Raw genomic sequence first — 27,355 nt, forward strand, 5'->3', positions numbered from 1 at the left:
GCAGTACAGAAAAGCCAGGCTTACATGATTGGAAAGTTAAATTAAATTATGGGGTTTTACGTGCCAAAACCACCTTCTGATTATGAGGCGCGCCGTAGTGGAGGACTCCGGAAATTTGGACCACCTGGGGTTCTTTAACGCGCACCTAAATCTAAGTGCACGGGTGTTTTCGCATTGCGCGCCCGATTGGAAAGTGGTATTCGAGATTGCGGGGCGGGATTTCAGCTTCCTCCATTGCAGTTATAGTTTCACGCTAAAGGATAACACACGTACACACGGCCACAAGAGTTAACGGACCATGGGACCTCAGAAGACGTTCAGTTCCCGAGCAGCCTGTAGCAGTAGCCAGTAAAACTATATACGACAATGTTGTTATAGTACATTCTAGTCGAGGCCCAAGATGCAAACACGAGGCTGCGTTTTGAAGTTGCGGAGATATTCAGATTTCTCTCCGATCTCATGGTCCGTAATATTCTGTGGCCGGGTGTACATGTCATATTTTAGTGAATATTACACACGCGAAAAAAAGCGCTCATAACATTTGAGTAATTACGGTATGCTAAACAGGAGGATGCGCCGCTAACTGTTCCCGTCGACGCAGGCGACTGAGCCGTGCGGATAGCCGTGCCTACATGATGACGCCCGGGGAAACCGGCAGTGGCGGCGTCGACAGCAGTGGCGCCCTGGCCGTACTCCAGGAGGCGCTGTCGCAGCAGCAGGCAGACATCAAGCAGGGCTGGAGCTTGCTGGCTGCGCTGCACTGCGTCCTGCTGCCTGATCTGGTGCAGACCCCCGACTTCAAGCAGCCGCAGGTCGAAATACTGGCCCGCCGCTGGCAAGACCGTTGCCCCGAGGTAGGCTGTCCTATCTTTATGTTTCTTTTTTTTTATCTATTACCGCGTGAGCGGTTTTTTTGTCGAGTTCGCCCGCAGACTTCGAATGCAACGAAAACTACGTCGTCCCCTGGCAGCGCCACCTGGACTGCCTCGGCCTGCCCGCTTCAGGCCGAACGGGTAGCCGTTCCTAACCCGTGTTATCTTAGCCATCTTATTGAGATTGGGATTAGTGAGGCTCATCTGCCCTACTTCACGAAGGTGGTATGACAACAAGGGATGAGGATTATCAAATAACGACGATCGTATAACGACGAGGGCTTGACGGCGACGGCATGAGGAGAACGGAATGTAGTCGCGACCACGGCGTCACAGCGAATGCATGACGAAATATGTGTGACGACGACGGCATCACAGCGGTATGGGAATAGTAGGGTGACTAGGATGGCGTCGCGACGAGACTATGGGGACGATGGCGCGACGACGGTATGGCGACAATTCGATGACGAAGCTGGAGTGATGACGATGGTGATGGCCCGAGCTATTAGATAACTTGGTTCACTGGATCGGGATATGTTTCGCGACGAAGGATCATTACAAGAGTCGGAGGACGAAGCGTGAATATGACGACAATGAAACGACCATGACGGCATCACGACCACGAGCACATAGCTAGTGGTCCATGCTAGTAGAGGACTTGGGTCAATTGGTTGACGTAAGAGGCTAAACAGGTAGATATCATCAAAGTGCCTGAAGTAAGCAAGTAATGCTCGAAGCATGAACATAAATAAGCTTTTCTGGACTAAGAAGACGAAACGTTAGTGGTTATTACTGCAAAATAACTCCCCCCCCGCCCCCCCCACCAGAATGTCTGATTTATTTACATGAATATTACAGCGCAAAATAAGAAGACGCAGGGGTGACACGACACAATGGGAACACGTATCATGTCGTGTCCCCCCTTCGTGTTCGTATTTTACGCTGCAATAATTATGAATCAATACCAAGTAGCCTAATTCACCCTTCTCTTTATTTTCTTATATGGTGGAGAGAAAAAAACTGACTCCCATGATTTCCGTGTCCAATAATCTTAGCTTGAATTGATCTAGAATGATCTTTGCGGCGCACGTTCCGTAAATTCCAGAACACTGCAGTTTTCAAATACGTAAAGAGCGATCAGACAGAGCAAGGAACGAAACAGGATTGCCTTGCTCTGCCTTCGTCTGCTTGCGCTGTACATAGTTACTGTTATCAGTGTCACACCTAATAGCTCAAAGAAATTAGTCTAGGAGCTGGACATCAACTGATCGTACTTCAATGCAAATTACAAATATAGTAAAGCTACAAGAAGCACTGAGACGCCAGGAAAGGAAAACTGGCTGAACACTTCTTTTAATAGACCATCCGCCATGAAACTTGATCACCCGAGGTTTCGTGGTGCCCATGTGTGTGCGATAACTGGTGCCAAGTGAGGTCTACTGTGTGTTTTTATTGCAGCTTTCTGACACGTACTTTGACTCTTGCTGTATTTGTAATCTCGTTTCAATAAAATCCGTTGTTTTCCAGTGCCTGTCCTGTCTACTCATGTCACTTGTCCCATGAGTTGTAGCATTGCTAATATAAACTTCATCGAGTTGTAAAGAAAGTTTTAGGTTTGGCGGCGCAAGCCGCACCCAAGCGTTGGGGGACGCTAACTCCACTGTGGGCTCGTCGCGGTATTTTGCGCTCGCTAAGCGTCGACAGCTGGGCTAGTTGGTTGTGCATTATGAAACAACGTTCCAGCGCACAAATACGCACGAGCAGGGAGAGACAACAAAAACGCCGGACTACAAGTGTATTTAAGGAAAACAGGACTTTTGTAGACAGGGAGGCGCCCTGTCGGCGCATTCGACCGCTCAAGCACATTTGCTCGAACCAGGCCACATTCACCAAAGGGTGCAAAAACAAAATGAAGGCAAAAGTTTCACATCACTCATGAAAAATCTTGCAAATCTCCGGCCCTACCTAGCTGACGCGACACGCACGTTTGTCCTGAGATAAACAAGTTCTTTTCTTCCCGAGCGTCACAGAAGGAGCAGTGACGCAGTAATCCTTTCCATTAGAGGCGCAAAGGTACGCTTTCGGTTCTTTTGTACGCCCGGTGGTTTGCATCCCCCAGCTCTTAAGTGCAGTTTACGCCCTCTAACCTAAAACTCTCTAATGGGTCGGCCCGCTTTAATTCAACAGTACATGTATAAGTGAAGGCTTCCACGATTAACTCCAGGCATTTTAATGTATCATTTTTTATACGTTGAGTTCAATAGTTCAAAGTGCTGATTTAAGCACAGGACCCTCAACGCAAAGCCCACAGCAGCTCTCTGGGATTGATATACCTTTGACGTGAACTTTAGTAGTGAAAGCTCAGCAAACCAATCAATAATTAAGATACACTAATTAACCATAACTGGAACATTTGATTTCTTTTCTTTTTATGATCGCACTCATATTGTTCAGAAACACAGCTGAACAAGTTCTTTTTCTCTGTGGAATGGTGCTTGGTCTTTGTGTGGCTAAAGGGACACTAAAGGAAAGTATTAAGTCAAGCTAAAGTGATAGATTAATGCTCGAGAACGTCTCAGGCGTCAATATTATCGCGAATACAGTTTTAATAATAAGGAAATTGAACTAAACGCAGGGCACAATTTCAGGTTCGTCCTGAGACATTCAAGTACTAGCCCGATGACATAGGCACTCTTCATTATAATTCTGTCGCTGGCACTCAACTGCTCGTAATGAAGAGATCACTGTATCGCATTACAACATCGAAGACAATGCTGCTTGTCCAGTTCTATTCGATTATTTAGAAAAAAAACTCATTGGACATACCCTTGACAAGACACGGGTGGTCGAAAGGTTTCGCTTTGGCTCGACTCTACGCCTCCTACGCTTTAGCGCTTCAGTAGCTTCGTAGCTTAGCTGGCTGGCGAAACGCACACAAACTAAGTAGCTGAGAATTCCGCGTGGATCTGATATCGTGGAATGCCCGAACGGTCCACGCCACTTGACCGAGAGCAGCTGCAGCGGCGAATCCAACGCTTGTCTTGGCTCCCTTTCTCCATGGCAGCGCGTTTGCGTATTGCGCAAAAAAAAAGACGTAGCGCCGTCTGTCGGGCGCCGTTTTACTATAGTGTACTAGAATGCTATAGTTTTACTCATAGACGGCAGTATAGGGCAGTGATGGCGTATGCGCAACGTCACGGTTACCCGCTCGGGGGCGGGCGATTTGAATTGCGCTAAAGGTATTTTCTCCTTAACTGTCTTCTTCGCTCGAAACAACCGCTGCTAAGTTTCTAGAATGACATTTTAACAGTTCACGTTGACCTAGTATTTGCCTTCAGGGTCACCTTAAGGCTCTGGTTGGGGTCGGATGTACTCCAGGTGCGGGATGCAGCCCAGGCGCTTCTGCTCGCGGAACTTCGCCGAATCGGCGCCAAGGGTCGCAAGATGGTTGTGGACGAGTGGGCCGTTTACCTGCCAAACTACGGAGAGCCCTTCGTAGCCCCGCCCTATACCTCGAATGCGGCGCCCAGTGCGCCAGCTGCTCAGCCGGGACAGGCAGCTCAGGCGACGCCCAAATCTGTTGGCGGCAGCCCGGCCGCTGTTGTAATCGAGGCATGTCTCAAACTTCCGTCGTATATTACAGCGGCAGCTGTTACAGGTATAGATAGTCTCACAATTTACTCGGAGAAGCGTTGCAGCGTGTGCAATGCCAGGAAATGGCGCCCGGTGTTTTGTGAACGGCGTTTTATCTGTCGCAATGGTTGACTTTCTGTTCGGTAAAGTGCTTTGTGATGCGATTGGCATTCTTTGAAAACTTCACGCCCATTTAAGCAACTGTATTTCTGTCTTACTCTACCTCTATCTGTGTGGGTCTCTAAGCATTCTCCAAACCCCAACTTGAGCCAGAGGGTAGCCCATGTTCTGATGGGTACAGCATCGGGCTGCGCTGCTGCAGGAGCAGGGTTCGAAACCAACTGTTAGACTAACTTGGGTCATGCGATATGTGCCACTGGACATGTACCACTCTTCATTGAAACTCTTTCACGCCAAATTGGGTAAATGGGTATATGCGGCTGTTCAATGAACCTCTTTCAGGCTAACTTCGGTTATAGGTATGAGCCGCCCATCAATGAACGTTCATGACTCCAACTTTACTTGCTGTGTATGTGCCCCAGGGCATGCGCCGCCTCTTTAATGACAAAAAGAGTCGCAGTTTCACCCGAGAGGCGAACCATCGATAGCCATAGAAAATTAGTGCACAGCTATGCGAAGTAAGGATAGTAGCTTTATCGGCCATATGAACTTGTAAACATAGCCATACGAACTAAATTAACAAGCATGATATCACACGCGCACAAGCCAACATGACCTCACTCGATGACCGCGCAAACTGGCTGTAAAAACGCTGCAGTGAAGAAACGCGGAAGCAACAGCGAGCGAATCGCCCTTCATGCAGCCACTCGCATCAACGTGAAGTACGCCGCGAAAACACAGCGCAGCGCGGACTCTGTACCCGTCGCAGATGGCTTTCAAGATACAGCGGCTCGGCTGGGCGCACGCGGCCGCCCGGGCCGCCCGGAGTAGAACGTGCGCCTCCTCCCCTACCCTCCCCCCGAAGCCTTGCGCGCGACAGAAGGCGGCGCGCTTCCTCCCCGCTTTGCGCTGTTGCGTGTGCGAAATTGAGCCGCGATCGCCGGCTCACCGTCGCAAACTTTTACTCGCACATAGACCGTACGGTGCGCGGCAACGATTTTACTGCCCTTGGACTTTATACCGAAACTAACGCGACGGCGGCGGCGAGGCCCACGCCTTGAGGTTCCATGTAATTGCTATCGCGATAAAAAAATCATGTAGAATATCTCCAATTTAAGGCAGGGTCGAATCCGCCACATAGATATTCAGACAAACTTGTCTGAATATATATTCACAGAGGCGCGACGTGCGCATTTTGTGGCGGCGCCGTTAAATGGCGCAGCATGTTCACTTGGATACGCGAGAGAGGAACCCAGCTGCAGTACACCCCTCATACATGACGCGTTTTGTTGGTGGCAATACGGTGTCGCTACCTCGTTTCAATGCGAATTGAATTACCGTCTACATCCATCGTGAGATGGATTCCGCCGGTTTGTTTGTTTGTTTGTGTGTGTGTGTGTGTGTGTGTGTGTGTGTGTGTGTGTGTGTGTGTGTGTGTGTGTGTGTGTGTGTGTGTGTGTGTGCGTGTGTGTGTGTGTGTGTGTGTGTGTGTGTGTGTGTGTGTGTGTGCGCGTGTGTGTGTGTGTGTGTGTGTGTGTGTGTTTGCGTGTGTTTGTGTGTGTGTTTGCGTGTTTGTGCGTTTGTTTGTGTGCGTTTGTTTGTGTTTGTGTGTGTGTTTGTGTGCTTTTTGTGTGTTTGTTTGTGCTTGTGTGTGTTTGTGTGTCTGTTTCTTTGTTTGTGTGTCTGTGTGTTCGTTTATGTGTCTGTTTGTTTATGTGTCTGTGTGTTTGTTTGTGCGTTTGTTTGTCTGTCTGTGTCTGTCTGTGTGCATATCTGTGCATATCCGTGTGTATCTGTGTTTGTTTGTTTGCGTGTTTGTGTGTTTGTTTGTTTGTGTCTTTCTGTGCGTATCTGTGCATATCCGTGTGTGTCTGTGTGTGTTTGTGCGTGTGCGCGCCTGTGTGTGTGTTACTGTGTCAGTTGAAGTAGTAACTAGGCGCGATAAAAATCAAGATGTAGTGCTTGTCTTTGTCCGACTTTCTTGTCTTTGTGATTTTATCGCGCTAAGTTAGTACTTCAATTACGGAAAACCAACTAGTCTACAATCAACTCTTCTAAATTACTGTGTCAGAACATTTATATTGCGATTGAAATTATATGGACATTTCAGGCGAGTTTTCACCGTCGCCGTCGCCCCTGCGTGCGCGTCGGGGTTGACGTCTACGTCCCTGTGAGGTTCCACATAAAGGCCAAGTGCGATAAGATCTCGCCTCATGTGCCGTTTGCTGTGGGTGCGATGGTGAGCCGAAAAGTATGGTGGCTTGAAGCGCTCCATGCTCCCGCGTGCCCAATGTCAGAGCGCATACGCTTGGAGGTAATCTGCGGCGGGTGCAAAGTTTGGCGAGCCGAGATGGCTTGTCGCTTGACCTGCGCCGTCTTCCCTTGCCCTCCGTTTTAGAGGTCGCGTAATCTCACGTGTCGAACACGCGTTGAAGCGAGAGTAGATCCGAAGCGAATGTTCCCCGAGACCCATGTTCTTCATCACGTCAGCTTTGCGTAAATTAGTGGCCGCGGTCATCGAGTGAGATCTGTTCGTGTTTACCTGTGTGCGCGTGGCACTGCGCTTGGTAATTTAATTAATAAACAAATGCTTACTGCATACTTACTGCAATTTATGCAGCGGTTGAAACTGAACTCAGAGTAGTTGCCTAATACATTCATATCTTAAGAACGAGAGTTTAGTCCAGTTGGTATTCCATGATGCGAAGTATTATAGCGCGGAAATACAGGGGACGAGGACCAGCACTCGCCCTCGTGATCCTTATTTCCGCGTTATAACACCCCCCATCAGCACTGCTATCGCTATCAATGATTCATCTTTCGGGTGAAACTACGAGTTCGGATCGCTGTAACTAAAGTTCAAGCACATGGCAATGTCAGAATGAGACACCACACTGCGCTACTTCCAAAAGTTTTATTCGAGTAAACTTCACTACACATCGAGTGTTTCGTCAATATCACCTGTGTACCTTTGCAATGAATATCTGCTTTGGTCGTAAGTGATGCATCGTTGACTCGTTGTGTGTGTCATAAGTTCATAAGACCCTTCTGAGTCATAAGTAGCTTGTCAGCTGCATTTCATTGCCTTGGGCTGAGCGTTAAATTACCCTTTGGAAAGGGCATTGCTTTCATTTTACTAGATGACTACTTGGCAGCATTTAGCTCTCATGAAAACATGCCGTAAAGTGCTCCTGCTGACGACGTTTGCGTAACCTGCAGGGCAATATTGCGAGCTGTCCGGTGGGGGGCGCTGCTCCTAGCCAGGTCTCATCGGGGACAAGCACACCCACGGGTGCCAAAGCCAAGGCCGAGTCCCAGTCGCGAAGCAGCGATGGGCACAACTCGTTAGAGGAAGAAGACGAGGAGGAGAGAGAAGGTGAGGACGAGGGGGAACCCAGTTTGCTGCATTGCCTTTACAGTAAGGCTATCGGAGATGCTATAGGGCAGGGCTCCGGATTATTTTTTGACCTTCTGGAATAATTTAACTCTTCAGGGCGACAAATTGTCACGGACGTACATGTGTATACGGCGGTGGCCGAATGTTGGGGGAAAGTGCTCCTTTTCGCAACGAAGCTTTGCCTAGTATCGCTCTAGAGGGCATGCAGCCTAGCGTGTGCGTCCGCAGTCCTGCGCACAGACAGGATAGGATGAAATATGGACAAGTGGAATTTAGTAAGACATGTGTGTGTCTGTGTCCGATGGTCATTAAAGAGAAGCTGTGCGTAGAACTTTTTGTATCCTCCTACACATGACCTGGTTAGTTGTTTATATAACGTGTTGAGCCTTAGGAAAGGAGGAAAGTGAAGGATGAACTACTGTAAGAGCTACAGGCTGAGCCTTGCGAAAAGGAAAAATAAAGGAATTTCAGGAAACATCTGCAGCGAGCGAATGCGTCAGTCACTTGATTATTAACTTCATGTCGCCGAAACCAGGGAAAGAGATCGCACGTCTGCTTACGGCTTAGCAGTAGCCTCACTACTAGTTCCCGTCATACGTTCCTGCAATCAAAATTCATAGAATATCGACTAGTCAAATCAGTCACCCGTCTTTGAACGTAGTGTAGTTGAGTAAAACGTCATTTCAAGTTCAGAGCTACCGTACGCTATGCAGAGCAACGCCAGCGCTGCGTTCGCTTCGCATTGTCACGTTTGCATGCATGCGACGTGCGAGATATGCTACGCTAGAATCTCTTGTGGGAGTTATCTCAATGATGCGTTAGCATTTACTGCTAATCGCCTGCTGTATCCTCTTCGCGTGCTGCTGCGTTTGGTATAATTTCGAGAAACACCGCGAAAGAATGAGGAAACGGAGAAGTGCGGTTGCAACACCGAAATGTTAACTGACGCCAGCATAAAACAACCAAGAAGAGGCGAGTAGTAGCAATGTCCGCTCATATTATAGATAACTGCCACAGGATGTGGACGTGGGATGAAATGACGAGAGAGATTTTGTAAATGACGTAAATATATACAACATTCATTATGTACACTTTCTCTTGTTTGGCTCTTCTTGTTGCGTTTCTTCTTTATCTCCAAATTGGATGATGGGGCGTTTACGTGACGCCGCTGCTTCGTGGAACATGAACACTGGCCGATGCGTTGCTGTAGTACGCGACGTAATCGAACGGTGTCCCGTATGGTATACCTCGTAGGTAGACGTGGTCGATGGCGCTGCCTCCTCTCGATGCCTAACCATTATTAACTGTAATTAACCGTACTCCGACGGCGACTTTGTATGCCACGGCCACGCGTGCCCTATATTGAAAACGATCTGTGTTGTAGACAGAGTGCGCCGAGTACTGATAGCTTCGTGTGCGCTGTGCTCTCGCCGCTTAGCTCGCGTTGAAGCGAGAGGCAGCACGAAGGTTAATTCACTCGCTGCTGAGGGCCCTATCCTGAATGCGAATTTCTTACGTGACGGAAGGACGGACGGACGGACGCACGGACTGGTTTCTTCGTTGAGCAGGCATATATAGGAATGCATTTAAAAATTCGCACGTATACTTCGCTAACAAAACGTAAGCCATGGTCTGAGACATTTTGGCAGTTTTTGAATAGCGTAGCGTCTGCCTTGCATTCACGGCATATGAAGTATATAGGATACATATACCTAAATATATGCGGAGCATCTCGGCGATGACGACAAAAACGACGAGAACTTGCCTGGAGTGACCATATAATTGATCAAAAATTGATTTGCGTTGTGTGCTCAGGTGGGAAGGCGACCACAAAACACTCGTGGAGTGATGCGTTGCTGTAGTACGCGACGTAATCGAACGGTGTCCCGTATGGTATACCTCGTAGGTAGACGTGGTCGATGGCGCTGCCTCCTCTCGACGCCGAACCATTATTAACTGTAATTAACCGTACTCCGACGGCGACTGTGTATGCCGCGGCCACGCGTGCCCTATCTTGAAAACGATCTGCGTTGGAGACAGAGTGCGCCGAGTACTGATAGCTTCGTGTGCGCTGTGCTCTCGCCGCTTAGCTCGCCTTGAAGCGATAGGCAGCACGAAGGTTAATTCACTCGCTGCTGAGGGCCCTATCCTGAATGCGACTTTCTTACGTGACGGAAGGACGGACGGACGGACGCACGGGCTGGTTTCTTCGTTGGGCAGGCATATATAGGAATGCTTATGCATTTAAAAATTCGCAGGTGTACTTCGCTAACAAAACGTCAGCCATGGTCTGAGACATTTTGGCAGTTTTTGAATAGCGTAGTGTCTGCCTTGCATTCACGGCATAGGTAAGTATATATAGGATACATATACCTAAATATATGCGGAGCATCTCGGCGATGACGACAAAAACGACGCGAACTTGCCTGGAGTGACCATGTAACTGATCAAAAATTGATTTGCGCTGTGTGCTCAGGTGGGAAGGCGACCACAAAGCATTCGTGGAGTGCTGCCGAAGCCCGCCGTAAGCAGTCGACGGCTATTGTTCTCCTGGGTGTGATCGGAGCAGAGTACGGCCATGAGATGGAACAGAGCAAGCGGAAGGGCACCGACGACCAGAAGAAGAAGAGTGTCGTTGAGGGATTTGGACCCAGCAACTATTCCCTGGCGTGGCACACGAGTGGGTCTCTTCGCACACGCCGCGTTCATTCACTGATGCGCGTCGCGGCGTCTCTGCTTTCGCTAAACTACGCGTAGTGTTATGAGCATACCGCAATACTCGGCTATAACACACCCTCGTTTGTAAAGCGTACGATGTTTCGTGGCCGGAAATGAGAAATTTAATGCCCTGAGCTGTAACGATTACCCTAATTTTCATGCTTTAAGAAGAATGCTAAATGCGATACCCATGATTATTCTCTCACAACATTTTTACGGTACGATCACTCGCCATCGTTTTCTAAGATCTCCTTGTCACTATCAACTGCCCAGATGATGTCATCTCTAATTGCACCCGCGGTATTTCAGATCCCGCGTTTCTTAGGTACTGTAAATGCGATTTTGACAGCAACTACGGTTGGCGTTCAATAATGACAATTATCTGGTACTCGCAAGAGCTTTTCGGCACTCGCAGCACGGCTGCACACATACGTCCTTCGAAATTGGAAGGTGGGTTGTGAGGGGGGGGGGGGATTGAACACTACCTATTGCAGGTTAGGTTTCGTACTCAATTCTAACATGCATGACGTATAATAGTGATTCTTTTTTTCAGAACACAAAGTGAGTACGGATCAATTTACCGCAGTAACTGGTATCGGCCGCATGCTGTAATGCCTTGCTGCTACTCGTTGGTGAGATAATCAAGGGCGAGTGTTTCTCAACAAGAGTGAGCTTTTACTCGTTGGTGAGATAATCAAGGGCGAGTGTTTCTCAACAAGAGTGAGCTTTAATACAGCTCGACTGTCGTCTCAACTAGAGTGAGTTTTAATATAGCTCGACTGTCGTTGGGTGTTTGGTCCACGCCTGCCGAAAAATGTTGCCCCGAACGGCACGCACGTCACTTCCGTGGTCTTATTATGTGGAATTGCATGTCGATGTGTGCTGGTGCATCTGACTACAGGATGGGCAAATGCAACAAGAATGCTACTGATCCACGCAACGTTGAAAAGAAAGCAATTATTTTGCCCTGTCGCAAGATTTCATTTCACGTTTGCTGCGTAGCAGCCAACCATGCTTGCACAGAGCTACACCATCTGCTTCACATGTGCTACATCAGATTTTCATAGCATATGCACGTCTCCTTGAGTCTTGCGCTGCATTTAAGAAAGATGGCAGCGCCAGCATTGGGCGCCCCTCTTAGCGAACTGAATGTAAAACATGTAAATGAGAAGGCTGCTGATTTGGGCTGGTTTGGGTACGCGTTCTAAAAGTGCAAGAACAGGACGAACAAAGTGAACGAATAAGGCTCTTGCGCCAAGAGAACTGTGAAATAATGCAGCATACTTTCATTGCACGTGCACGTAAGTTTACGGTGACAGCTTCTCGATATCATATACATTCAAGTTGTGCCTCGGGTTGAATATAAATTGTCGTCGTTACGAAACTAAAACTTTTCACTTGTTAGGCTTTTAGATCTTTCACGGAAGATCCCAAGAGTGATTTCGTTTTGAACAAAGTTGAAAATCAGTCTGCGCAGACGAGGGCAGAGTAGTGAAAATGAGTAATGCGTGATCACGTGAGGCAGTAGCCAGGACTGATTTGCAGCTTGTTCTATCTTAACTCTGAAAACGCACTGCAGGGCACTCCTCCGAGTTTATTCAGTACAGCTCTGGCTCTTGCAAGAGCATTAATTCAGCATTCAGTATTCTGTAACACTGGCAATACATTTTCATTGACCTACTGTACATGCGCAGGTGAGAGGTAATTGTTTTTGCCTTTCGTATGCTGTCTTCCAAGATTTCCGAGCTATAATGCCATCCGATCATCTGCGCAGCGTAATTGATTTACTTTGCTAGGGTTCTCACGTGACAACTTGGTGCAGCACTCACACCACTCTAATTCTTCAGTCTATCCCCGCACCTCCACCACAATGTTACGCGAAGGACGAGTCAGTAAGACGAGCAACTATTTACAGGTTATGTTTACAACAGCGGTTGCAGCGCTGGCCGGTTAGATTCACAGCGCGAGCCCAGTTTGTTCTTCCTCCTTTCTTCTCGAGTGATGGCGCCCACGCGCCTCCTTCAAACAAGCAAATATCACACGTATGTATCAATATTAATAATATTTTTTCCAGATGTCTATTCAGAGTAAGTGAGATACCGTCGACTTGCCTTCTTTCGCGCACATCACTGCACTCCGTTTCATATTTAGCAGGAAGCGCTGCGGAACCTACGCAAGTAGTGTGGTTGTAGAAGTCTCACTCTGTGCGTTTCCTAGTGTACGTGTTCTTGTTCTGCAATATTTATGTTACCCGCCGTGGTTGGTTAGTGACTACGGTGTTGGGCTGCTAAGCACGAGGCCACGGAATCGAATCCCGGCCACGGCGGCCGCATTTATATGGAGCGAAATGCGAAAACACCCGTGTACTTAGATTTAGGTGCACGTTAAAGCATCACAGGTAGTCCAAATTTCCGGAGTCCCCCACTACGGCGTGCCTCATAATCAGATTGTGCTTTTGGCACGTAAAACACCATAATTGATTGTAACACCTCATACAAAATAACTACGGTTATTAAAAATACAACTCGCTGACATAAAGTTACGTCAAAGAGAGTGTTACTTGGCACCTTGTTGTTCCCAGTACGAGACAATGCCTTCGACGCGAGCGCGAGTCGTACGCTGTGGTCGCTGGTCGCAGAAACGTGGCCCTCCACTTGTTCGGTGGTAAATAGGTCCTGATCTGCGAGACCTTCCATGTAGTAACTACATTATACTTTGCGACACAAAACTATGACACTTAACGTTGTGTCGAATTGCGTGAGGCGTACCTCTATCTTTCTTGCAAGCGCGACCATAGAGAGAAGTCCCTCTAGCCTTCGTAACATTGTATAGTATGTATGAAACACAGTGTAGATCACATGACTAGGACAGTTGGCGAAATGGCGGCGTGAAGATTACGTAAGGTCGCAGCATTTCTAGGAATATCTAACACTACTGATGTATATCTTGGTAAATATTTTGTTAAAGGAAGTTTTTAGTTTGGAAGCAAGCGAAACTACCACATTTTTGCGACGTCGTTATACTCAAGAAGGAACTCCTGGCGGGTGCCTGCTCGTCCCGTGAGACTGGAACACCGCGAGACGGCGCAGGCGACGTATTACCTTGCGCCAAAGTGGAGAGCCGTTTCCCCCTTGGCCCTAACGCGTCGTCGCGTGCATTCTTGGAGATTCAGTTGATCTGTGCCCATCGGCAGCCGCCACATTTTTGAATTGTTGTTTCATTCTCTTTCATAAATTTTTTTTTGCTTGAACCACTCATTGAAACGCGAACTTTTATCACAACCATCATAATTGTACCTCCCGCACTGATCACCAGTATAACGTCACCATTCCTTTTTGCCGTACTAACTTGTTTCAGGATTCGTTTATACCCAAGTCTAGTTCAGAATGGAATCGCCGTCCCAGCACCGTCACCAGCATTGACGATGCACAGTTATTCAAGGCCACCGTCGTTGAGCACTTCTTAGAATAACATGCGCTGCTATTCGTTAATTACGTTTCCTGTTGTGTGCAATAGTGTTGTTTACGGTACTGTCATTTAAGGGCTCTGTTATTGACCTCTGTTAGAATAACCTGCATAGTTAATTATTAGTTTTCTATTTTATTTCATATATAACAATGTTGTTTCCGCTATTACTATTGTATGAACACAGTTTACCCCCCTCCTCTGTAATGCCTTTTGGGACCTGAGGGTATTCCAATAAATAAATAAATAAATAAATAAATAAATAAATAAATAAATAAATAAATAAAGGTCAGTTCGTCAACACAGATACTAATTGAACTTATTGTGAGCAGGCAGCCATTGCTGATTCGGTAAGCAGCGATGTGACTTTTTAACACCTTTGGTCTGCGTGTTCCGCACAGCTGCAGAGCACAGTCCTTACTCTGCGCATCAGGTCAGAACAGAAAATGAAGCTGCTGTGGCGCTGTACAGTGAAAATACACTGAATCACAAAACTGAACAATTGTTCCTGCGTGTCGTACCGGGCAAAGCAGCTATATATAGGCTCCTCGGAGGAGACTGGTTCCATGCTCTGGACAACGGAATCACCAGAACCAATGCCATGAACCCTTCAGCACGGGATGGAATTCCGGTACAGTACGACTACGTGTTCGATGGACAGTGGGACGCACATATTGGCGAACCATTGAACATTCACTTGCAACCTGAAGCTATGTCAAAGTTCTTAAAATTTGCCGGGCCGCTAGCCCTTTGCACAGCCGTGCACGAGCAGCTCGGCCTACTAGAGGCACGGGGAACCCTAGAACGCGTGAAATCATCAACGGCTGCACACGAAACGCCGGCTGAACTTATGTTGGGCAGAAAGGTGACAGTGCCACTTACCCGCATGACTCCATCGGCCACATGTCGTGAGGAGGAAGACTGGCCGATCGCATCATGACGTTTCACCCTGGACAACCAATCTACGTGTGAAACTTTCGTGGAACTCAAGCTTCCATGGATCCCGGAGATCATAACCCAACAAAGCGTAGCACATTCTTTCCTGGCGAAAACGACTGATGGACAGGTTTACAGACGTCATTGCGATAACATACGACAGAACAAATGCATGGGACGCCAAAATCTCGGAGGAACGGTGGGCCCTACGTGGAGATTCCCAAGCCCGAACAGCGAACTACATGCGCTTACAACACAGCTGGTGCCGCAGACTGCGGAGGGGACAGTCACAACAGCCGCCGAGGGATGCATCGGGCCCCCATGCACAAGCAACCGGCAGAGCAAGTGACACCTGAGCGTAACAATCATCAATGATTCGCAGTGATCGCTCAGTCAAGCCTCCAGATTATTGCTGACACCCAGCCTACACCTAGAAGGAGAGAGGTTATATATGGCCTCATTAAAGGAAGCTGTCAGTTAGAAAACAAACAGACCACCCTGTTTTGGCGACGTCGCTAAAAATGTCAAAAAGAAGAATCGCCTGACGGGTGCACGCACGTCGAGCAAGAGTGGCGCCCCCCCCCCCCCCCCCTGGGACCGCACAGGCGGCTTATCATATCACACGAAATCTGGGAGCGACTTTCTCCCTGGCCAAAGCGCGCCGTCGCACGCATTCTTGGCCAGCTTCGGTCATTGGCTATGTGCCAGGAGGTGTGTGCCGCTCTTCGATGAACGTCATTGACGCCAACATGGGTAACTAGGTATGTGCCACTGGGAATGTGCCACCTTACAATGATGAAAAATATCCCTTACATGTCTTCGATGCTGAGCGGAATCGAGCCAACGTCATAAGAGTTTCTCAATTAAGGACCGTAACCCGGCGCATTAGCAGGCTGCACCACAAATGTATTCGGTATGTGCTGCTTTTCAACGAACGCCTTTCACGTCAGCGCGTTAGTGCAGTACAAACGCATTGTGCCGCTCTTCAATGAAACTCTCGCCAACTTGGGTCATTAAGAGTGCCATTGAGTGCACGGTAAGATAGGGAACAATTCTCAGCGTTCGCAGGCACCTGAGCGCCATGCTTCTAGTCTCGGAGGCCACGCGCGGACTTCTCGGCGGTGCCACTAGATGGCGCAGTGTGTCCAAAAAAAAAGGAAGCAAGCCAGGTTCACGAATGACACATGACACGCGTCCGCACAGGCCACCGTTTAAACGGTGGCACAGACCATCGCACCGTGCATTTCGAAGGCCGCGCGCTGGCTTGGCAGCGGCGCTAGATGTTTTAGGAAGCGCGAATGAGGAGTGCCACTGCAGTACACGCCTCATGCATAACTCGTTTCAACGGTGGCAGTACGTTGTGTCGTTATATTGATTCAGTGCGACGGATTACCGTCGACAGTCATCGTGAGATGGGTTCTGCCGCTATTTTTAGCACGGAAATAAACCATTGTTTTCTTAAAAAGATGAGTTAGAGGGCAACTCCGGCGTCTTGTTAACCATATCAGGATATTGCCATCTTTAAATGCCATTGACAGTCCTGTTACCGGTAGGGTGGTTCAATCTGCTTAAAGATTCTTCAAGAATTTTGAATAACCAATAAACGAGATACCAAAACCGAAACGGGTAGTTGCTTCGTGTGACGTCACAATGAGCCGATGGCGTCAGATCCTACATTACCATGATGTAAACATGCAGAACGCTTGCTAAACATGCAGTACACGTGGCGCTAACGCCAAAGAAGCGAAGCTGATGTGCACATGTCCTGACAACACAGGGAGCTTTTACAGATTTCCCGAGCTACACAGCGGCGATTTCAGCCGCGATTTCAGCCAGAGTGGTGGGGTAGTCTCTGACGTCACAAACACAGTGTGGCCAATAAAAAGTAATGAGTTGGGAAAGCAACCAATCTTTAAAATTCATTGTCATGAAACCTAAATGACTCGCTGCCATATTGTTTGGCACAGATAATCAGAGTGCAAAAGAGAACGTATGTTCCAAATTTTATTAAGATCAGTGGACATCGAAAAATTGCTGGAGTTGCCTTTAACTATATCTTGATTTCTTTATATTTGTTTGCCATTTGGAACATTACAAGTGAAAGCATGGTATGAATGTCATGAGCTACTTCATACTTTGATTAGAGAGAATTGTGGATAAATGATTAGCCTCATGTGGGATCGTCTTCTTCAGTACTCGCATATTGAATAATTTACTGAGAGTCAGTATGTCAAGAACTCACTAACAATGGAGACCAGTCTGCCCCGTGAAAGATGAATTTGTCCCATAGTTAACTCACGTGAAAAAGAAAGCGAATCTTTTGCGATGTGTCGTAACGACACCTGGACAATAGACCTTTTTATGGGCAATCAATCACTCAGTCAATCAACCAGCCAACCAATTAATTTCTCAATCAATCGCATTATTTCTACAATGTTGCACAGGAAAGAAGTGGCTAGAAACAAACGCTACTTCAACTGGCCTTCAGCTGCATCTCAGAATTGATAGATGTATCACAATGAGTAAAAATACAAGTGCGTAATTTAAGGCCACGTTTATAAATACTAAACTGTAATAACTCTGGAAATGGCTACATACTTTTGAAAATAACCACTGCCATAACACGAACGTCTTAATAAAACAAGCACAGGTACGTACTGGCGTAATATGCTTAAAAATAGCATGCCAAAGACATTGTCGACAATTTCTATAGACAGGCATCAACATAATGAAGATGAATATTATAAATTATTAGGTGTAACAACGTAACTTCAAAATATTTTTGTTGATATGACCGTGTAATGAATATTATTAAAAAATATTGGATATAATAAGGGTATTTTTGTAGTGTATGCAAGTTCGTTGTAACAAGTTTTGACTGTATTACCAATGACAATGCGGATATATCAATCAAACGGAAGAAATGAACAATCAGAATGATCAAACAAATGTTGTAATGTTGAATTAGCAGAGCATTCTAGCCGGTCATGTTACGGTAGGCCCGTAAAAAGATAGTGAGAGAATGAGAAGCAAACGCTAAATGCCAACTATTTTTTTTATAATCAGAATCAAATTTTGTTGCCATCACATGTCATTACAGATTGCTAAACACAGGATGAAGTCTCAGAGTCATAGACCAAATTGGGGGCCTCCTTGGTTGTGAACTATGTATGGTAGCGATTTGTAAACTTGTGCGTGGGATTACTGTTAAGTATCACTGGCTGGTGCGTTTTGTGTGCATATGACTGGAGTTGTCAGTCAGTGGAGACCTGCTGTATGGCTGCAGGTCAGGCACTGGCGCACCTGCTGCTGACGCCTGCATCTTCAGCTGTTCCACCGCACTCATCTTTACGCCGAGCGGCCATTGACCTGATCGGCCGTGGCTTCGCGGTCTGGCAGGCATATATGGACGTGTCCCGTGTACTGCTTGGCCTGTTTGACCTCTGCTGCGACGCGGATAAGCTGCTGCCCAGGTTGGTGCATCTCCGTCTCCTATTTCCTCCGTTTGGCGGATTAGCTTGCTGTGTTTCACACATACTTTTTAAAGCAAAGCGTCTTTGACTCTTCCCTGGGGTGGGGTGTCGGTCATTGTTCTTGTGTCGGATATATTTGTGGATATGTAAAAGCCTTAACCGACAAAGTATAAGAGTAGGGTTGAAGATTAATATGCAGAAGAGAAAAGTAGTGTTCTATAGCCTGGCAAGGAAACAAGACTTCATGATCCCCAGTCAACCTCTAGAGTATGTGCAGGAGTACCTTTATCTAGGTTAATCACTCACAGGGGACCCTAATCTTGAGAAGGTCACTTATAGAAGAATAAAAATTGGTTGGAGTGCATACGGCAGACAATAAAAGTTTATGCTCATTGCGTTCTACCGGTGCTAAAACAAGGGGCCGGAACTTGGAGGTTAATAAAGCAGCTCGAGAGCAAGTCAAGGACCGCGCAAAGAGCGATGGAACGAAAAATATTAAGCGAGACCTTAATAGACAGGAAGAAAGCGGTGCGGATCAGAAAGTAAAGGGGGATAGCCGATATGCTAGTTGAGATCCAGATAAAAAAACAGAACTGGGCAGGCCATGTGATGCGCAGGGTAGATAACCGGTGGACCATTAGAGTTACAGAATGGGGGCTAAGGGAAGGGAAGCGTATCCGAGGACGGTAAAAAATTAGGTGAGATGATGAAATTAGGAAGTTTACAGGCGCAAGTTGGAATTAGCTAGCGCAAGACATGGGTGATTTGACATCGCTGGTAGAGGCCTTTGTCATGCAGTGTACATAAACATAGGCTGATGATGATGACAGACAACTTAGGTCAATAGGTATGTGCTGGCTGCTGTCGTGCCAAGTAGACAACTTGGCCACGTGGTATATGCCCGACTAGACTTCTCGCTGCATGACGCTGTCTGGCCTAGTAGACAATTTGGGCTACTTGGCATGTACCACTGGCTAGGCTCCCGAACAAGCAACTTCGCCACGGCGTATGTGATATTAGCGTGCCTCTTCTTAGCCAATCCCCCAGAATGAAGGTGGCAAGGTGACACAAGGGGTATGTACCCTTAATATACCGTGGGTCTTTTTAGGCTATCTATACAGATCCTTTAAATTGCTTTGGCTGATATCATAATTCTAGTGCTTTAGCTGGATTACTCAAAGAAGCGGACATTACTTGCCCCAGAACTAGATATGCATAATCGGCCAATTATGAGAAATTCACTAATTAACTTTATAATTAACTAATTTATGGCATGAATTGTAATTTACGAATTCCCAAAGTGTGCGACGAAATACATGGGCGTTCTAGTTACTTTCGTGCTTCAGTGCAATGCATAAAATTGCGTTTTGTTAAAGAAGTAAGTGAAACAACAGTCCAATTTTACCGCAGGCTTGATGGCGCATGTTTCGAAATCGGTTGCGTCCTCAAAAATTCGTTCCAAGTGGTTATTCCTTGGAAACTCTCCGGCGACGATTCTTAATTTGCAATATGTGCCGCAAAGTAGTTAAAAACCTAATTAGTGATATCCGTCTCAATTTCTTGTGCAAGTGAAGTCCGCCGCTTCGTGTAGCCCAGCTTAAAGGGAAGCTGAAGAGGTTTCCAGAAAAAATGAGTGAAGAGCTGTACGTAATGGCTTTCAACCCTCCGATTTCGAATATCGCATCGAAATTGAGCGAAAGAAAGCGCAAACAGATTTTATTTCGACGAAGAGTGCAGCCGCAGACTCGGGGCAGCTCGCGCGCCTCGTTTCCGCCTGTGATTGGTGGGGCGCGTCGTGACGTCAACGATGGTGTTCGTCGGACCGACCGCTGCCGCCACTCATGGAAGCACGGTGCGAGGTGGTTTGACGCTGTGGTTTGGTGAGACGGCAATGGTAAATTTCGAGAGCTTGCGTTTCTCTGAGAAGTTCGACGTTGCTCCCTACATGTACGCAGCCGGCCTCTCCAAGAAGCAAAAGATGCTGGTAGCAAGCAGTGCTGTCGACGCGAACGAAAGCGAAGTGTTAGCATATCCTCGTGTTAGAAATGTTCTTTTGCAAAGCTGTATTCAGCGAACCATTGAGTTCGTTTCCGGGCCGACAACTGTACTGTTATGTTCATGCATGCCTCCTCGTGGAACGTAAGCAGGGATGCGATCATCGCCATTTGCGCGCTGCCCCAAAGTGTCGGCAATCTACATAGACGGTTTACATGCGGGGAAGTTTCCCGGCTCTTTTAGCACGTGTAGGGACCTTCATCAGCGCGCCATCCGCACGCTACTCGTGACCGGAGCCGTAAAAGACGGCGAATTCCGTCGGCTACATGGGACAGCAGGTTTCTCTTTGTGCGCGAGGGGGAGCGCAGCGTCCTGGCGTGCGCCGGCTTTCAAAGGCATGCAAACTTTACACTTGCACTGCGTTATGGTAGCTGCACGTAGGTTGTTTCACAACACACGTGCGAATAGAAAATTAACGACGGTTTGCGACGAAACCTGCGTCAAGGGCGGGAGATAAACATGTACCCTCCGTTCAGCGTGGTAACAGGAAGTAGCTAGCAGTAAAGCAAAATCCAGGTTTGGACGAGTTCGTGTATTCATAAGGTCTTCCAAGACCAGTTACCATCCGTCCGCCCGCACCCGTCCCGCCTTTGTGCGTTTGTTGCCCCGACCCTTTCGCGCTGCGTTTAGAAACTCTGATAGCAGCAAGTCGCTCCCTCACTCATTCACGCATTTGATAAACTCTGGTAGTAATCGTCGTCACGGAAGTGGTTCAAGCACAGCACTGCTGTTCTTGAGCGCTTGAAATTCTTTCGATTCACAGCAGCCTCCCACTTAGCTGCAAGCTTCTTGTCTTGCGGGAAGCAATGGAACATCGTCGCGGCCGCTGGTGTTCATGCAACCGTAGGCTGCACAGAACGCCGGCGTGATCGGCCCACCACTTCAATTCATGCTGCGCACGTCAACTACCACTATACATACACACAAACAAAGGAATGCAGGGTCGAACGAAGCAGATTATGACGGCACGCACACAGAAACAAGCGCGGTCAAGCACGATGGCGGAGACCGAAGAAACGGAACACCAGTGCTGACGTCACTACGCCACAGTTTCCGATTTCCGCTCGCATCGTCAGCGTCAGCAGCAACGCGCGGTGCTCGACAGGGGGCGGAGCGACAGCGCAATTTTAACCGAGGATAACGTCGCTCCTAAGTGAAAAATCCCGCCCAACATTTTACCTGCATTGTTTATAAGGTTCCCGTTTCTGTATATGGGCGTCTTATAATGAATTTGACAGAATCTTCAGCTTCCCTTTAAGAAACACACTCATGCTAATCGTCAAAGGCAATTTTTAAACATGCCTTTATAGCCTAAAAAAGACACACCCCTTAATTATTAGGCGATATTTTCAAAGCAGTTTCAACTGGAGTGCAGTGGTTACAAGATATACTGTGGCGTGGTATAGTTTGACATTGTGGTTGGCAGCGTTGTGTTGGGCTACATTTAAGCAACTTTAGACACCATTACTCAGTGGCTATAGCACTCCGCTACTGAGCACGAAGTTGCGGGTTTAGCTCCCGACCACGGCAGCCGCATTTCCCTGAAAGGGTAATGCAAATACGTTCCTGTACTATACCTTAGGTGAATATTAGAGAAACACAAGTAGTCAAAATTACTCCATGGCTCTCCCCAACCCCTCCCTTACAGCACGTAACCCGATGTGCAGTTTTGAGAAATTAAACCCAACATTGACCCAACATTAGTTCTACTTGCCTTTTTAGTGGGGGAGCTGATTGGCTGGCAAGCTCCGATATGATCACACAATTCTTTTTTTTTGTTATCTTAATCCGAAGCACAAACAGGAAGTCCTTTAGGAAGAGTTCTCAGCGGCCATGCATCAGCCATAGTATGCCAGCACAGTTTACGTAGAAAGCGTCATGTTTTCGTGAGGAGCTGCCTAAGCCTCCCGAATGAATTTTAGCGCACAATTCAAAAAGCGTGTTTTACATTCACTCGCGCGACGTCATTGTCATCGCTTACCACAAAAATCAGGTGGTACGACTTACAATCAAAGGTGCATTAGAATTGCACAAATATGGCAAATGTCGCGTATTGTGCTACTTCGCGGTAGAAAATACAAGAAAGATTCGAACAGAGAATGTCTATGGCGCCGATGTTTCGACAGCGAGACTTTGGCGGTTTTCGCACTGACCGGGACTCCCTGTCGAAACGTTTGCTCCCGAGGCGCGTGTCCCTTGCTCGACCACTGCCAATGAAATCTCCGCCTTCCCGCGAGCCTCCGCGTCTCGTTCAAGAAAGCAAGAGGACGTGTGTGTCTCTTCTAATAACTCGCGCACAAGCCTCCGTCCACCTCAGAAGCGCCCTCTGCTCCGTTCGCTCGCTCGCAGGATGTCGTGCGGGCTGTCGCTGACACCGGCGGCGGACACGTGCCGCACGGCTCGGCACGCGCTGTCCCTGATTGCGACGGCGCGACCACCGACGTTCATCACGACGCTGGCGCGCGAAGTGCGCCGCTACACGATGCTCGCCCAGGACGCGCAGTCGCTCAACATCTCGCTGCACCAGACGGTGCTGTGCCGCGCGCGACCCGAGATCTTGCGCATCGTGGACATGCTGATCAGCAAGATGCAGACTGAGGTGGCCGACCTGATCGCCGAGGCGAGTTGGAAGTCAACTTGGCTGGGAGCAATCGGGGCTAAGAAAGAAACACAGGAGCGCGTGCGTGTAGGCTAGTTGGTGATTCGTGATTTTGGGAAATTCCCACGAGCGAACGTAGGACTTGAAGGAAGGGACAACACGAAGCGGTACTGGCTACTGATGATTTAACGAAACGAACGCCGAGTTTTTTTATAGATCAGGCACGCGTGTGCACTCGCGTGTTCTGACCTGCAAAAGCTTGGCATTCGTTTCATTAAATCATCAGTTGTCGGCACCGCTTCGTGTTGTTCCTTTCCTTCAAGTCCTGCGTTCGCTAGCGGCAACTTCTCAAAATCGATAATAAAGACTTACATGACGTTTCTGACTTATTTCCTTTTTCGTGTGGCACCCGAACTTCTAAAACTTTCTAAACCCAACGAAATATACCGGAAAGCATTAGAACGGCCTAATCAATTTACCACTATACTTGCTCCAATGAACTAGTTTTGGCTTTGGTACTCAAGAGGTCGATGCATTAGAACGTCATCATATTTCCTTGTTTTGTTCCTGCGATCGCTGTGGTTGCCTCACAGGAGTGCAGCCAGAAGAGCTGCACACAGCGCTTTAGCTTAATTTTTATCAGCAGACCCATCATATCTGGCTTTATTACTAAATGACAGCAAGAATTCTGCTTTGTGTTAATTATGATGTTATAATAATGTCAATTGCGCCAAGTCTGGCATTTCAAGGACAACTTTAGTGTTTTTAGAGTTTCCACGACGTTGAAATTATGTTTTAATACACATTTTCCAAGTTGTATTATTCATTCCACACGTCTCTTGCACGTAAGGATCATAGTTGGTAAGTACAGAAGTTGTTAAGCACTCCTGCGCATAGCACTTGTAAGCAATTATTAAATCAGGAACAACAGCACACTTTTTAGACAGTTTAGTGTGGCTCTCACACTCATCACAATTCGTAAAAAAAGCCTGTAAAAATTTTCTTGTAGCATTTCTTTTTTATTTTATATATAGACACTGAATATGGAAGGCTCCAACAATTTGGAATATGAATTTCCATAGCGTATACTTGAGTCGAATTGTTTTCTTTCTCTGTGTAGCATGCAGCGCACTGAAAGTGTAATTCGCTGCCGATCGAAGCACGACACATCATAAATGTGGACGCCTTTAAATATTCCGTGCCTAGTATTCCATGCCAATTTAACCTCCTCAGCTTTTATTTTAAAAATCGTTATGTAATTTTTTTGCAGTCTTTTCAATATATGTGCTTGTGTGCAAATGTTCTTTGATCACCTTGTTCAGCTCATTGCCCCGCGTCATGTCACAGTAGAATGCGTAACTGTGTTTATGTCGGTGCATTGTTGCAACTTTTGTTCGGCACAGGTGATGGAGATCGTGCTTCACTGCGTCGACCCTACCCAGCTGAAGATGCACGGACTCCACGAATTGTTTCCGCCAATATGCAGGTACGTCTTAAGCATACCTGTATATACTACCTGTATACCTGCCTTGGCTGTCTTAAGCATACCTGTATGAACAATGTGCTTAATGTTCCGTCTGGTCACCTAAGTTCTCACTGTAAGAATTGCGGTTGTGAGCCGTTGTTTAACCAGTGCAATGACATAGGCATGATCAACGAGCAAACGACTAGAAATATTATAGAAGCAGCGATAATGGCCGGGCTGTGTAACATGTCTTAATGCACATTCGATTGAGCTGTCAGAATAGGATGTGGAAGGAACAACTTGCCAGGTTGTGGGTTCAGCTTTTACTGATGTCACGTTGTTGTCTTTTTCGTCCACCTTCATTTTCGTTTACTTTACCAGTTATACACTTCTAATAAAAATAACAAATCATCTTCTTTCATTAACACCAGCTTCATTAACTGCTAGTTTCATACGGTTGCGACTAACAAAAATCGCGCCTCTCGTTTCCCCTTCTCGAAACAGCGGGGGGTCACTGATGAAGTCACAAGTTATACATACAATTTATGTTTTGGAACCCAAGCTGATTTTCTTGTTCACAATGTGCCACACACTACGTCATCGTCAGCACGCAGCATGTGGCATAACGATTGAGAATAAACTGGAGGCACCGTGCCATCCACACCAAGTTCATGGTGTTGGGTCTCGCCTGTACCAGTAATGCTGTGTGCGCGTACATGTTTTAATACAGAAATGAAAGCAGGACCTTATCCACACGTTAGTGCCGGACCGAACATTAAAAATATGGAACGTGAAAGCCGGAATTTGGGACCCCGCAGTCAACATTAATAAAGTAGGCAAAACCACAAGAAAGATTCGGTTAGTGTGGCATTACACGACATGTTACAATTTTTTTACAATAATTTAACAACTGAGGCGTTTGATGCTTATTGACATGCAAACAGCTACAGAACGTACACAACGCGTCTTTATGACTATTTAAACATCTATCTTACAGACCTAAGATGCGAATCACACGTGCACAGAAACACACAAGAATGGTAGACACTGTTATGACTACCGCTGGCATCAGAACGACTACTGTCATCATGATTTGAGCATTGGCCTCTTTTGCTTGTTTGTTTCTTTGGCGATAACTGTTCTGTTGTTCTCACTGATGACATGATTGCGCTTGTGTACATGTTCTGCGAGTGCGTTGGACACATTATAGCTTTCGCCAACGTCACACTTGAGCTTTCCCAGTCATTTCAAGAAGGCGTGTAACACGTGCGTTGCATTTTCTTCAGATTTAACATGGTCAGCTACTGCAAGGCAACACGGCGCATTGCTGTTGGATGCAAGAACGGCAACGTCACCATCTTTGAACTGAAGGCCTCGAAGTCGCAGGCATGTCCACTCTTTTTCTTTTTCATTTTGTGTATTCGTACAGCTCACTCGCCATTGTGGGGCTAGATTTGCTGCTATCACAGGTCCTCAAGATAGGGTCTCGCCTCTACAAATCCCAGCAGCCTTCACAGGGTGTTGAGAAAAAAAACCTTGTGTCTGGCCTGCTTATGCACAGTCGCTTGATGCATATTGCCCTCCCCCCTCCTAGCACACACACATCTCCCCGCTACCCCGCCCCTTCCAATTTGGGCGTGTGAGAAGATGGCGCGCAACCTCCCCACCTTCCTCCCTTGCGAGCGCGAGAAGGCACTGCCGCATCTAGCCACCGTCCTTCTCGACTCGCCCTCGCAAGTTTTCGCTCCCCCTACCGCACACGGTGCGCGGCCTCGATGTTATCGCGCTTGGACTCTATGCGGAACATCACCTCGACGGCGACGGCGGAAATTCGCCTGAGGTGTCCATATAATTATTATCGTAATAATAAGCGAATGTTGACGGCAATTCATACGGCTGATAAAACTACGAACAATGCATCGCGTAGTTGTCTATATTTTGCTATCGCTATCAAAGCTTCGCCTATCACGCAAAAGAGTGCACTTTTTTATTTTTTACTTATTTATTTGTTCAACACTTGCCATACCACGTCACATTTTATGGAGAATTTTCATGTGAAGTAAGCAAAATTACAAGAAATCGTCTCTTCATTGTAGTCAACAGCCTAAAAATTAAACATCAAAATGTTACGCAGATTTCAGGAGTGCGCTGGTCTGGGCTGGCTGCTACATCACTGGGACGGGACCAAGCAGCGCGCTTGGACCGGACGAAGTGAGGACGTCCTCACTTCGTCCGGTCCAAGTGCTGTTGGTTCTCGTCGCACACTTCTTTTGTTTTAATTATTAGAATATTTGCATAAATCTTGTGCCATCAAACCCGCATACACGGCCTCCATTTCTTACCTTACGAAAGCACTCCCTTCCTATGAACAAATAGAAGGGGCAAGCTTTCAAGGTGTGCTTGCTTCTTCCATTAATACGTCATGATAAAGTCAGGAAGTCACCCAAGAGAACGAAGATTTCTCTATTCGGGCCCAGATAACAATGTTGTGATGGCAGCTGCCGAATCAAATCACACTGCTAAAATCTGACTGCGATTTATATTACAATCTACACTGTATATTTGAGAGCAGTTGGTGGTGTTCACGTATATTCCAGAATGCAGTGTACTGTTTGCGTCACG

The 27,355-nt window shown here is 47.1% G+C and overlaps 1 protein-coding gene across 2 annotated transcripts in view; it reads left to right on the forward strand.

Annotated features, from left to right (window-relative positions):
- The window catches only part of LOC142583100 (WD repeat-containing protein 7-like), a 126,155-nt gene that overhangs the window by 84,770 nt on the left and 14,030 nt on the right, over positions 1–27,355 (forward strand). The window contains exons 22-29 of one of the 2 annotated variants that reach the window (XM_075693404.1): positions 602–854; positions 4,251–4,484; positions 7,845–8,001; positions 10,499–10,702; positions 18,428–18,614; positions 23,019–23,289; positions 24,672–24,754; positions 26,020–26,119. In XM_075693404.1, coding sequence (XP_075549519.1) covers positions 602–854; positions 4,251–4,484; positions 7,845–8,001; positions 10,499–10,702; positions 18,428–18,614; positions 23,019–23,289; positions 24,672–24,754; positions 26,020–26,119 — 1,489 coding nt within the window. Of the gene's footprint in view, positions 1–601; positions 855–4,250; positions 4,485–7,844; positions 8,002–10,498; positions 10,703–18,427; positions 18,615–23,018; positions 23,290–24,671; positions 24,755–26,019; positions 26,120–27,355 lie in introns of those variants that run through there. The other variant, XM_075693405.1, reaches the window with a different exon arrangement.

The sequence above is a fragment of the Dermacentor variabilis genome, chromosome 5 (genome assembly GCF_050947875.1).
Source record: "Dermacentor variabilis isolate Ectoservices chromosome 5, ASM5094787v1, whole genome shotgun sequence".
NCBI lineage: Eukaryota > Metazoa > Arthropoda > Arachnida > Ixodida > Ixodidae > Dermacentor > Dermacentor variabilis.